The following is a 14,681-nucleotide window of genomic DNA, read 5'->3' as shown; positions in this document are numbered from 1 at the left end:
GACCTACTGTCGTAATTCTGCCCAGCCTCCCAAACCATCATGTCATATTTCTTATGAATATCGTAAATCGTGATACACAAAATTCCTGGACATGGTTATTCTCAACAGTAACTCAGCTCTACGTGTAAAGTCAGTTGGTGTGGTAACACACAACAATCATTTATTGTTACACTGCAATGCTCACAGTCATGTAGCCCCTACACACTGTAACCCCGTGTGTCTAAATTTTGTACTGACGTTAGGTCCTCTCCTCTCGATATTATAAAATAAAACCCTGATATTATAAAACAAAAATACATAGGGTGGGAGGGGAGGGAAACTTGTTGCCTCGATGGGATTTCAAACTGCCATGGCTTTATACGAGCACATGTCATTATAGAGCCGGGGTAATAGTATGGAGCGCTTAGAATCGTTTGTATTAAGCGCGATATGAATGCTGCATATTATAATGCAAGTTCCCCGCTGTGATCAATTCACATGATATGCAACTAGTGATCAGATGCACGTTCTAACTCAATTTAAACTATTTACATAGTTAAGCACCTGACTTATTCTTCAATAAAGCTAACACTTGTCTCTCTCAAAATTTTAATTATCACTAACAATGATCATTACCTTCTGTGATTCCATAGTTTAGGTTTTTTATTTGATTTGATTTTATTTTATTTCAGCATTTTTCCAACAGAAATAATTAACAAACATAATGTACAACATAAAGAAAAAAATAGTGATACATTTCTTTTAACAAAAAAAAAATACAAATAATCATTCATTTGCAAAAATGTATATAGATAGTATTAGTTTGCAATATTATAAGTTGTACTTTGTTAAGTAGACAAAAAAAAAATGCTGGAGACCGCTACCATAAGCAGTGCTTGACTAGGGTAGCGGCCTCAAAACGTATTAGCGAAATAGACAAAAAAGAACCTTTTTTGTTCATTTGATACATCTATTGCAGGTTGCAGATGTGGGTTTTGCATTGTCATTGAGATAGGATGCGGGGAGGATGATGGTAAGGGATGTCTGGACGCATAGGTGGTAGATAAAGTTCTGCGATTCTCGTGCCTTTGTTGATCATCGTTTGAGATAGGCCTATCTCTTTCTGAGTTGATGTGGCGGACTAGACTGTCGGCGAATAATTTCACACCTTCAGGACTGAGATGTATGCCATCATTGCATTGATGCCGGGTTGACTCAATGCAGTCGTTGTTGATAAAGCATGTGGGTATGGTATGTGTCCCTTATAATAATAGGTTGCCGCAGTGAATAATGCATTAAATCAGTAATCAATCAATCTTTTTCATTCTAGGAGGAAAACAAATTGATTGAACAAAATTTTATAGATAAAATACAAAAGAACGAGTGCTTGGGGATATGAGATCATTAGTTCTGTTCAATATTCATGAATACATGCATTGAACTGTGTCACCGAAATAAGGAAATTCTTTTGACTACATGTCATAACTGTATTATTATTCCATATCTGATTGTGATAAAAAAAATTATGTGCTTTGTTTGTATGTCATTTTTTCTTTATCTGTTCAAATCATATTACTTTCAGCATGGAGTACCAATTAAATGAGTTAGATTAACAAGCACTATTTGATCACACATCTTAGACTAATATGAAACTGAAAATAATTATACAATCTCCACTGAATTAATTGTACTAGACTTCAAGGTTTAAGTTTTGAAAGGCAATAATGGATAAAGATAATAGTATGCTTACAAACTGGTCTTGAATTGTAATTATTTAGGATATAAATAAAACTGCCATTTCATCCGTACAGAATGGGGAAGGATAGGTGAATGAAAACAAAATATGAGGGGAGAAAAATAGATTTTGAAAACAGGGTGGAACGCCTAGGCGCCACCGACCCGTTGAAAACATGTAAAGAAACATCCATATAAATATGAAAAACCTTTTGAATGTTCTCTGGTACATAGCAACAATTATGATCACCTAAATTTCTGTGGCTCATGATATAACCGCGTTTGAACATCTTGAATGTTTGCATCAAATGATTGGAAAGCCGTATTCAGTTTGCATATGTGTCGATTGTACAGTATCACATTTTTTTTTTAATGCTGAAATATAAATAGTGTCTTTCATCGACACAGTCTACTCAAGAACTCGGCGTTTGTTTGATGTAAAAATTTGAATAACTGCTCTCCTATATGTTTTCTTCATGAAAAACAGAACAACTGGATTAAGCCAATGGCTTGAATACATAATCATATAAAGAAGGAACGAGACAATCCTCGGGACAACAAAAAAGTGATTCATTAGGAGGAGAAATCCGGGTGCCCATACGAGGTAGCTCGTCCCGACAACGATGGAGATCGTGACAGTACCTTTATTCATCTTCATACAACAGTTTGGGCGGGATGAATCGCTAGTCGAGCGATTTCTCAGTTCTTCTAATTCTTCTTCATCGCATTCTGACTTTAGTTGGCCACCGGTCTGTTCTGGTGGACACGTTGGTGAAGTGCTCTTGTGTCGATCCTCATGGGACTTTGATATCAAGAGTAGGTGCAGGTTTAAAACAGTTGTTACCATGACAAAGGCGAAAGGGATAATGGTGTAAACTGCTACGAAGGATTGCTTGACTTTTACAAGTTCTTCACCTTCTGGATGGCACGTGCCACTGAGCATCAAGTGAAAAGTTGGTACTTCTCCAACAACAGCTCCGCCGAATAGCGCGGTAATAATCAGCAATTTCATCCTGCGTCGGTTGAGGAGGGCGTGGTACCGCAATGGGCGGGTGACGGCGATGTATCTATCTATCGTTATCAGCATCAATATCATGTGGGACATCCCAACAAAGATAAACATAACACCATTGGAAATGGTACACTTCGTCACATCCGAATAAAAGGAATTATCAACGGCGACGAGCACGACCTTTCCGTAGCAGATGAATCCTCCCAGGAGGTCGATGACGCCAAGAACACGAAGACAGAGTCGAAGATTGGTGGGGAACATCTTTGCAGATCTGAGGGCGAGGAGGTGAAGTGCGTTGAAAGACACCACTAGGAACACCCCGATACAACCAGATCCTATTAACACGATGGTGACCAAGAGACCATCAACAGGACGATCGGTGGTAGCTTCACTGCTGTTTGTGTTGTTCTCCGTAGATCCGAACGAACTAAAAAACTGTTGTTCAGTCAATCTTAACATCGTTGTACTGTCTTCCATCGCGATAATTTTAGGGAGGATTCTCTTAGAAAAGGGCAATAAACTACTAGCATCAGTTAATTCCCCACGCGATTGCTGGACAAGGGGTGTATTGACGAGTCTCCTCTTCATACACATGTTAGTTTATCGGTAAATTGGTGCACGTCTTTCTTCGAAAGTGAAAATATAGAAAGGATTTTAATACCATAAATCATCAACTCCCAAAAACCATGGGAACTATTATGATAGGGAATCGAAATGGGATTGCGTGACGTAGAAAATAAATATGATATCGTCATTACTCAAACCCGAGGTAAAAAAAATAGAACGTTTTAATAGGGGCTTTAACATATCCGGCATTTACCCCCTACAAAATATGCTACGTCACCGTGCTGTATATATAATCTGTGATTCCCAAATAATATCACATTCATGGTCCTTCTTTTTAATCATTTGTACAGTTTTCAGTCAAATATTTTTGGCGAAATTTAAGGATAGTTCTTGTGCAAAAAAAATGATCAAGCCCCCATCACCTCCTTCTACAATAAAATGCCTGAGTGCCAATCTCCAGCACGAAACCGAAAGCATATTGCTTGCAAACATACTGGTATTTGAAAGACAAGTTTCCGCAATACTATATAAGGTCAATTAAAGGGCTAGTCTACCTCGGAGATAACATACTTCATGTGATAAAAGTAACGATGAAGAAAAAACCGGAAAAGAAATTTAAAAAAAATGGTTTAGACTTAAAAAAAAAAGAGGTCGCTATCTATTGTATCTATATTGGAAAATTGGTAAGTATATACCAACAAGAGGAAACGACTCTCCTAGCTGTCGTGTAATTATAAGAAAGAAATTTGTGTGGTTTTTTTTTCTACGTATCTTTATTGCCGGGGTGGTAATGAAAAATAGTTGAGACTGTAAGGAGAAAATGAAAATTTTCAAAAAATAAATTTGTGATTAATACAAATAATTTAGTAGTCACTTCTCTACCTTTCTACATCACCTTGAACTCACACATGCGGCCAATTGTAAATCTTTATAGAGGTATCTATTTACCACTTGCAACTCTATTACCGCTTTCCATGTTTGTCCTCTATTCTGTTAAAATTCTTGCCCCTCTGCTTCTGTTATTTTGATATAAATTTCAATTTGGAATGGATTCAATTCCCTTTGAGTGAATTAACGCAGGTGTTAGTTGGTCATTGGGAGGAAATAGTGGAACTTTTTCTCACAATAACAATAAATCATCCTTTGATGCAGGATATATCCACTTTAGTTTATCAGAAATATCACCCAAGTCCCCAAATAATGCATGAAACTTCAAAACGAAATGTATCTTATAATCTCTGTCCGTTTTTAAACAAATTAGTTTGACTACACTCTTAAAATAGTTAGGCAAAAATGCCCAACTTTTAACCAACCCTGGTACACAACTGGTTAAAATCTGTCCAAAAATTTGGTTTAAAAAATTCATAATTGGGTAATAAATTTGCTCAATTGGACAATAATTGGCCCAGACTACATAATTTTTTTTTACCAGCATTCATTACCCAACACAGTAGACAGTATGTTGCCCAAGTGTGTATCCTTTATACAGGATTATTGCAAATTTCTAAAAAATCTTTATTTCAATTTTATTCTGGATTTCTAATAATTGAAAAATAATATTTTATATTTTTTCTCTTTTTTAGAAAAGTATAGGATAGAAAATAAATATGCTTATGTGCATTTGATAACTAAGGAAGTGACAGGCCTGTACTCAAGCGAAGAAAAAATAACACAGACGCACAACAAAAAATGCGACGAATATAATAATTTGTTAGTTAAAATCATTGTATCTATGCAGTGCGTATCAAAAGTCTATAAAATTTTTGTTTCGAATCATGATGTCTATATTTTAGTGTTAATGGGTGCTCTGAAGTCTTATCTTTTAAATGCCATTAAAAAATTAGTTTCGTTCATGCTTGAGCGAACACGGAATGTTTTTGTCTGGTGTTAAAAAGGAGGCTTGAGCCAAAATGGCGTGAAATGATAAAATATGGTGATCGGACTTCTTGCTAATCAGCAGACTTCCTCTTAACCTTTTCATTATCTTTGCCATAATTTTCGAATTATGAGGTCAAAATTCATTTTCAGATCTGTTTATCTGCTTGAATTATTCTGTTGTTGTTTCTTTTTAATATGTTCTCTTTTAGCTTTCAATAGTCCTTCTTTACGCAAAAACAAAATTTTTTCAACCGAAGTATGGGAGAGCGTGTATTTTTTTTTTCAAATCCTTTCATTGTGTGCTACAAAGGTTATGGTGCCTTTGAACAGTGGCATACATATGGGCGGGGGCTCGGGGTGTTTCCCCCAATAAAAAAGTGGAAAGGAAATAAAAGAAAAGATAGAAAGTGAAATATGATTTATTTTCTGAATATTATGTCAAAATCTATCAAAAAATTTGATATTTTAATTAAAAAGTGAAAATTTTTGCTTGCTCGCTTGGCTCGCTCACAACTTTTGTAATACATTTTATCCAATCTGCCATATCTAGCTCCTTCAAAATTGACTCAACACACCATTGCCATTGAAAGATATGAATCATTCCTGTTTGTCCTGTCAAGCACATAATTAAACTTGGTCAAGGAACCCCTTGAAAATAGGATTCATGATTTTTAAAGGTACCATAACATAATTTGTTTCACATAATAAAATACGATTTGAATAGTTACAAGTTCTCCCAATTAATAATGCAAATCTTCTTGCTTGGGTTGACAAAAGTCATCTTTACTTACTTATGAAGGAAAATTCAAAGGTTAAAGAAGTTTTAATGAAAAAATAATAATTCAAGTAAATAAATAAATTTGTGAATGATATTCGACAGCATAATTCGAAAATCATGGCAAAGACAATGGAAAGGCAAAGAGGAAGTCTGATCATCAAATTTCTCATTTCTGCCATTTTGGCGCAAGCCTCTTTATGAACCCCTAACAAAAACGTCCCGTGTTCGCTCAAGCATGAACAAATTTTTTTTTTTTTTAATGGCATTTCAAAGATAAGATTTCACAGCATCTATTAACATCAAAATATAGATATCATAATTTGAAACAATTTTTATAGACTTTTCAAAACTGCCCCGTTTTTTTATACGCACTGTATAGCAGCAGGTATTAGTCTGAGAGCTCACAACACCATGGTTTTCAAAGTGCATTTTTAGCAGGTGTTTCTGCATTTATTGTTAATTTCAACACATGAATCACAGTAATCATAAAGCACATAAGAAAATACAAAAATACATTATAGAATTACAAATTGTAGCATTTACATAATAATGATAGATAGTAGACATATCCCACAAAGATGGCCAGCTATCATCAGCAAGAACTGCTTGAGAGAGTAGCAGCCAGGGGAAATAATAATAAAGAGGCAGACACAAGCGTGTTACATTTAACAATAGGTCTATATAGTCTAGGAGAGAGGTGAAAAAATCAGTGTTCAGATTCTGCTAAAAGCATGAAACTGTGCACATGTGATCAAAATAACATTCTAAACATTTTCAGGAGTGGTGCCAAAATGAACTCTAATTAGCAAAGCAACGGTTGCTAGGAAACCTATTTTCATTAGCAACCAGTCCAAAGGATGTCTATGGACCTATGATTATGCTGCAATTTAGCATTTAAAATCTCTTCTAAAAACTACTTTTGAATCTGCGTTACCATGGTAAAATCATATTACAAAAATTATTCTATGAACATCATGCGGATTGAACTACTTCTTCATTTTATGACCTACACTCTTAAAACAAATCAGTTAAAATTATTACTTAATAGGGTCAGCAGGGTGCAACTAATATGTTCTAGTCATATTTGACTATTTTCTAGTCGTATTTTACTAGAACAGAGTTATTTCTGACTTGAATATATGTCAGAAATAGGTGATTGTCATATCAGTTGCACCCAGCTGACTACTGGTCTAATCAATTTGACTGATTTGTTTTAAGAGTGTATGCACATTGGGAAACACATAGGCCTATAGCTAGAGAGATGATGGAACACATTTTTTTTTTGTATTTCTCAGAAAATGTGTTGCCATGGTTGCCACATACTTGGGCCAAAAAGTCAGGAAACTCTTTGCGGGTCAAACTACTACCTCAGTTTTCAGCCAGTGCTCATGGGTATAAGACATGCAATATTCATTTTCTAAATGTTATGGAAACTGCATTACCATGGTAACAGTATGGGGCAGGTTTTTATTCAACTTCAGTTATATATTTACTTTCCAATCGGCACCTTTGGGGAGGGGGATAGTTTGTACAAGTAAAGGCCTACTTCATACGACAAGTGAAATTTACAATGTGATACTTCTGAAATTGACGTACAGATGGAGGGGATGGAATGGACCCCTAAGAAAATCACGACCAAGAAAACAAGGAGACAAGTGGAACGACTCTGGCAGTCTTTTTTTGTATTACGCCATTTAGTATAACGGTAGTGCTGACTAGAAAAGAATAATTATTCACAAATAACACCATTAATAATGATGATAAAAAATATTAATTTCGTGGAACCCTTTTGACCTTTTGACCTTTGACCTTGATCATGTTACCAGAAATACGTGCAAGACGCTCAGTCATACTTTATTTCCATTATGTCCTTTATATGCTTTGAAATTTATGATGGCATTTCAAAAACATAGCTTAACATTTCGATGGTGATTACCCAAACATGGTCAAAGGTCATTTACCCTAAATGGCCTTTTACTTGATCATGATCCCTAACTCTCAGGCAGGATCTTCAGCGATACTTGTTTACTCTTACATGTATGTCAAAATAATGATGAAATAGGTTCATATACTTCCTATGATGATATTTCAAAAACCTAAAAACACCGCGCTGCCGTCGCCATTGCCGCTGTCGGAAAAGCGGCGCCTCCGCTCTGCAGGCGAGACGGAAACGAAAGAAGAGAAAAAGGATGAAATATGATGTCATATTCTGTAAAATCATGTTACAAAATCAGATTTTTGGATGAAAATGGTCAAAAATTTTGCTTGCTCGCTTCGCTGGCTCACAGCTTTCGTAAATATATGTTGCCCCATGCACCACGTCGGCCCCTCAAAATGTTTAACTAATCACGCCACTGAATGTTAACATTGATCAAATTAATTCCGTTACTAAATCAAAAGCACATTATTTCCTGTATCTTTATCTGTATCGATTTCCACTTATAGCATAACTTTTTAGCAAATCGATGTACTAAGTATTCATATTTCAATGATTTTTTGTTTACGATGTTTAATGTCGTATAATCTCTAAATATATTTTAAAATCTGCTGAAAAACATTCCAGTTAGCAAAGATTCAATGTGCTATTTTACAGGGTTTGGGAAGTTTACATAGTGGTTTGGGATGGCATATAATTCATTAAGGCACAGTAATTTCTGATAATTATGATGACACCTTCTTCTATTCTCATCTCACCTGTAACCAATGAATAAATCAGTTTTATCAATACATTTCAAATGTTTAACCTCAAATTTCTCGTATTGGTTTAAAAAGAAACACGGTTTTGGACACCATTTAGTCTTCCAACAACAGCAAATTTACTCGCTTGCTTTGCTCGCTCGCATATTAATATGCGTGCTCTGTATTTTACACTATTAAAACAACCTTCGAAAAAAAATAGTAATATAGGCCATCACTGTCACTCCCAAAATGTGATAGATCATAACATTGTGTACATATTCATGTACCCCGTATATATAAAACTTGATGTGTGGATGCCCCCGAAATTTGCCATTTTCAGTTCAATATGTTGCTATTACCGCCCCCCCCCCCCCCCCCACTGCTCGAACTGAATTTCACCACTGACATGACTGATTCTTATGTTGCAATAATACATGACAGGAAATACTTTCATTTGGTGGACATCTGGAAGCCATGTTGAATATAATGTCTAAGGACCATCCCGGTCGTGTCTTAGAGACATCTAGGAAATTATAAAGTTATTTCTTTATTTCTGGGGTGGCGACATAGCAGTAGGGGCTCACATGCAGAGTGGTATCTGCTCTTAAAATGCCCGTTATTTAGGATAATTTTGTTACCTAGCAACCGTTGCTAAGGAAAGTATGAAAAATGCTGGCACTACCCCTGAAAATGAGTAGTATGAGGCAAGGGCGGAAATCTCTCCCCAAAGGTAGGGGGACCAGGGGCTGGAAAATTTGACAAGCAAAACAAAAGGGGGTTATCAGTATCACCCGAAATGTAAGGTCATTTCGACCAAAATGAATTTGACAAGCAAAAAAAAAAAGGGGGGGGTTATCACCCAAAAAATAAGGTCATCTCGTCCAAAATACATGTTTTATTTCGATTTTGAATGATGTATTTCTTTCCATCGTAAAAGACCCAAAATAGTAGGGGGACATTTGTGCCCCCCCCCCCCCCTGAGATTTCCGCCCATGATTGTGCAAAGTTTCATGCTTTTAGCATTGTCTGAGCAGAAGTCTCGCCAATTTTTGCACCCCTCGCCTAGACCATATACTTATGTCCTGTAAAATAACCATCACAAACATCGACTGCACTCCTTAACCCATTAAATAGAAAAGAAAAATCTAGAGACATGTCTTATATTGAAAATTTCATTAAAAATTGTTGTAGAATATTAGAGTTGTGAAATAATGATTTTAATCCACCTTGAATATGTTGATTCATCCGCATTGTCTCTTAGTATATGATTTAAACAAGACGGGTGTTTTATAGAGAAAACAAATTCAACCAAAGTAACCTTCATTTTGGAACGAAAACCCTTTTTCTTTTTTGCTTGTCAATGTTTTTACCCAAACCAGCGCCCCCTCCTCAAAAATCATTCCCGGGGCCTGACTCTGATGTACAGTATCTGTATTTCACACTGAAGATCAATCACAGTAAAAAAAAATCCGTTTGATTTCAATATATTTATACTTGCTTGCTGTTATTTTGTCAGCTTCACCCACTGGCGTAAATCCGGGGGGATGGGGGGATATATCCCCCCCCCCCACTTTTCGAGGAGGGGGGTGGCCTGTACAAACATCCCCAAAGAAATGAAAAAAAATCACAAGAGATAATTGTTTTATTGGTGAAAATTCTTCCTAAAATACCGCTTAACAAATAAAACAATATTATTGAATCATAAAATGCAAATAAAGAGCCAGTTCACAATTTCCAAACGAAATACTTATGTCCTTATTATAACATTGAAGAGAAACCCCCGTTTCTTCCAATTCATCAATGTTAGGGTCTTTGGAAAGGGATTAAGATGGAATGTCAAAATTTTTTGAATGTAATCTCTAATAAAACCATTAAACCATCATGGGGTAAAAAAGATAATAATATTGGAGGGGTATTTGCCATATGGACGTACAGTGGCGTAACTACGGGGGGGGCATGGGGGGCACATACCCCCCCCCCCCCCCCCCCATCGGCTGACAAAAAAAACGGGGAAAAGGGGAAAAGGAGAAAAGAGGGAGAAAGGAAGAGAAACGTAGTGGGAAAGAAGAAAATATTATTCATTATAATGTTATATTATATTATAATTATGTTATGTTACATTACATAAGAAACATTTTTATCATAACTTTATGAAACATAATTTGCCCAGGGCCTAGGTTTTCGTTGTTCCTAGTGCTCGCATTGTCTGTTTAACGAGATATATAATCCTGTTGTACTAAAACATCCCGTTTTCAAGTCAATATAAACCAAATATATTTCCTAGCACTTGAGTTATTGTTTTATGTAATGACATATGCTTCTTTTACATGACTCAAAAAGTGATTGCCCCATGTTAAGGTCTTCGTATATATGAAAGATTTCCTGTCCGTGATTACGTTCGCTGTTGATTGGTGAGATATGTCTGCTCTAAAATCAGTCCTTAAAATGTCCCTTCTTCTGATCTGAATATCAAAAATTTTCAGCCCGCGCTTCGCGCTCGCATCATTTGGTTAATGAAATACGTATGGTCCTAGTTAATTCCTACAAAGAAACTTTAGAAAGCCCCACTTCAGGTCTGAATTATCTAAATTTTCAGCTCGCGCTTCGCGCTCGCAATATTTGATTAGTGAGATGCGTATGATAATCATGATTGCAATGACTACAAAAAGTGTTTCATGTGTTCAGATGTAATTCTAATAAAATCAGCAAGCGCTTGGCGCTCGCATTAGATGACTATGGTGAGATATGCATACTCTTAATGGATTCCTAAAATACATTCCTTAAAATCTCGCTGTTTGGGGTCAAAATATATGAAAATTTCAGCTTGCGCTTCGCGCTCGCATTGTTTAGCAAGACAGGTACCTATCATGATTACACAAATTTGATTATAATGTCCCTTTTTAGGTGTAAATATAAAAAATATTTCAGCTCGCGCTTCGCGCTCGCATTATTTGATCAGTTACATATCCGTTTAATGACATTGTCCTTAAAATGTCTCTATTAGGTCAGTATAAGTGGCAACTGGCAACTGAGCGCGCTTCGTGCGCTCACTCAGTGATTCAAAAATTTTGCTGGTACCCCCACAATGCCGTGACCCACGCTACACTACTGTGGACATATCAATGACAATTCCTTGCATATCTAAAAACATGATTGCAAAAAAATGCCTAAATATTTCAGTCACCCCCCCCCCCCCCCCCCCATCAACACGGATTTACGCCAGTGGCTTCACCTAATTCTATAACGTTCCGAATATTATATTATTATTAACCAACTAAGCCAGTTTAGTTATTTAACCAGTTATTCAGAGCAGCATGTTATTTTAAAGAATTAATTCGTCAGTTATTTATATTGGCCAATCATTTATTATTATCAAACTCTGTTCTGGTATTCCTTCATCCTTTGTTTTTTTTTCTTTTTATGTTAATTTTATAGATTATAACTTTTGTTTAAATTTATGTTCAATTTCATCTGTATATATGTATATAATCATGTGTATGTGTTATATTCTGTTTGTAAAGGTGGAGGGCTCCGTTGTACATTATTTTATCATTTGTGCTACAAAAACACGAATAAATAAGTAAATATTGACAGAATCGGCAAATGTTATAAACTACTGAAATCCTTGCGTCTGATTGGCTAGAATCAAATTTTCTTGTAGAACCACTGACGCTCCTCTGAATATTTTACTTTACTATGACACGTATTCTGAAGTCGGTTTTAACTTAAACTCAGGTTTAAAGTTGTGGTTTAAGTATGGACAGCCAATTGTTACATAAATCACTAACAGTAGGGACATAATATTTCAGCTCATTTGGCTCTCAAATAATTTATAATTGTCTAGGAAGTTATATAGATTGTCTTCACCATCGATGAATCAGGAAACAGCACAGCAAACATAAGAAACGTACATCTTAATTAAAAAAAAAATTGATACTTTTGGCTGTCCATACTTAAACCACAACTTTAAACCAGAGTTTAACTTAAACCTCACTGACTTCAGAATACGGGCCTATGAGTTTGAGCAAAGTAGACTACAAGAAAATATTTGATAGGACATTTATACAGCATTATACTCTCCTTCATTTGGACGTGCCGCTGGGGGGATCTCTGTTATTCGTTTGATGAACTTGAATTACTACGTGGGGTATGGTATAGTCTGCAGGCACAGACTCTGATTAAAACTTTGATCAGCAAGTGTGTCTCGACGCAAAGACTAGCACATACAAACTTGCTGTTTCAGAGGCCTTCAGTACACAAGGCATGAGTAGGCTGCACATTCAGACCCTTAACTCGAGTGAAGGGTTTGCACAGCAGACTAGGTGTTAGGCCTTCAATTTCGGGACTGCATGCATATAATAGAACTGTAGGTGGGGTAGCTCGGATAGAGATATATACATTTTTATAGGGTGTTATTCTGATATCTATGGTTTAGTTAACTTCAACCTGGCTCTTAACAGTATGGTATAATTTAAGAGGTTTAGTTAAACCTTTTAAAGTGCACCATACTTTTAAGCAGTGCCAGTTGACAGCTGATTCACAAATATAAAGAGTTATCCTTATCATTAGTCCAAACCAAAGGTCCCTTTTTAGGTCAGTAGGCCCTGTATCAAAAGTTTCAACTTGCGCATCTTGCGCTCCTATGAATTTCGTATTCACATTAATACCGTGTTTACACTAAATCGACTTTTGAATCGGCTCGCGGTTCTGAACCGCAAGCTGTAACAAAAGCTGTAACAACGTGTAAACGCAAACCAAAAGCCGATTCTGCATCGGCTTTTGGTTCTGAACCAAAAGCCGATCAAGTGTAAACACGGTATAAACCTATCCAAAAAAAATTGAGCTCGCGCTTCGCGATCACATTATCTATTTGGGCGTTTGGAAGTACCTATATCTTTCTTTTTGTAACGTAAAAGCTAAGATGTAGTTACAATTTCTGTTTTAGTTCGCACTAACCCTTCAAAAAACAATAACAAGTGGAACGCCTCTGGCAGTCTCGTCTGCATTACGCGATTTAATATAGCATGCAGTGCGAACTTTGAAAACTACTATAAAATAATAATTCACAAAACACCATTCATATAAATGACATCATACCACGTTCATTGACCATACATGACATTTGAACGGTGACTTAAGACTTGTCAACTACACCCATGTCCACATTTCATTCACTCTATCCATAAACTTTCAAAGTTATGATGGCAATTCAACAATTACCCCAACATGGCCTAAGTTTATTGACCTTAACTGACCTTTGACCTCGGTTTTGTGACCTGAAACTCACAGGGGATGTTCAGTGATACTTGATTACTCCTATATCCCAAGTTTTATTAAATAGATCCATAAACTTCAGAGTTAGGATGGTAATTTAACAAAGACCCCCAACACGGCCAAAGTTCATTGACCTTAAATGACCATTGACCATGGTCATGTGACCTGAAACTCGCACAGGATATTCAGTGGTACTTGATTAACCTAATGTCCAAGTTTCATGAACTAGATCCATAAATTTTCAAAGTTTTGAAGGTAATTCAACAAATACCCCCAACTTGGCCAAAGTTCATTGACCCTAAATGACCTTTGACCTTGGTCATGTGACCTGAAACTCGAGCAGGATGTTCACTAATACTCGATTAACCTTATGCCCAAGTTTCATGAACTAGGTCCATATACTTTCTAAGTTATGATGTAATTTCAAAAAACTTAACCTTCGGTTAAGATTTTGAAAATAATTCTCCCAACATGGTCTAAGTTCATTGACCCTAAATGACCTTTGACCTTAGTCATGTGACCTGAAACTCAGGCAGGATGTTGAGTAATACTTGATTAACCTTATGTCCAAGTTTCATGAATTAGGTCTATATACTTTCTAAGTTATGATGTCATTTCAAAAACTTAACCTTAGGTTAAGATTTTGAAATGACAATGTTGACGCCGCCGCCGCCGCCGTCGGAAAAGTGGCGCCTATAGTCTCGCTCTGCTATGCAGGCGAGACAAAAACAGCAGATATCTGTTTTTAGCAGCCGATTTAGAAAATATGGATGAAAATGT

The 14,681-nt window shown here is 36.2% G+C and overlaps 1 protein-coding gene across 1 annotated transcript; it reads right to left on the bottom strand.

Annotated features, from left to right (window-relative positions):
* Positions 1 to 360: 360 nt before the first annotated feature.
* LOC129282776 (olfactory receptor 2T2-like) lies at positions 361 to 3,360 on the bottom strand. The gene has a single exon (XM_064095802.1). It carries the CDS (start codon positions 3,317 to 3,319, stop codon positions 2,123 to 2,125), a length of 1,197 nt encoding a protein of 398 aa, XP_063951872.1. The 5' UTR covers positions 3,320 to 3,360; the 3' UTR covers positions 361 to 2,122.
* Positions 3,361 to 14,681: the final 11,321 nt, after the last annotated feature.

Source organism: Lytechinus pictus, chromosome 2 (assembly GCF_037042905.1).
Source record: "Lytechinus pictus isolate F3 Inbred chromosome 2, Lp3.0, whole genome shotgun sequence".
In the NCBI taxonomy this organism is placed as follows: Eukaryota; Metazoa; Echinodermata; class Echinoidea; order Temnopleuroida; family Toxopneustidae; genus Lytechinus; species Lytechinus pictus.
Note: the sequence above shows the minus strand (reverse complement) of the source record. Positions and strands in the feature narration are given on the sequence as shown.

Coding starts and splice junctions, on each gene's coding strand:
- LOC129282776 (XM_064095802.1), bottom strand. CDS start 3,319: ATGTGTATGAAGAGGAGACTCGTCAATACACCCCTTGTCCAGCAATCG.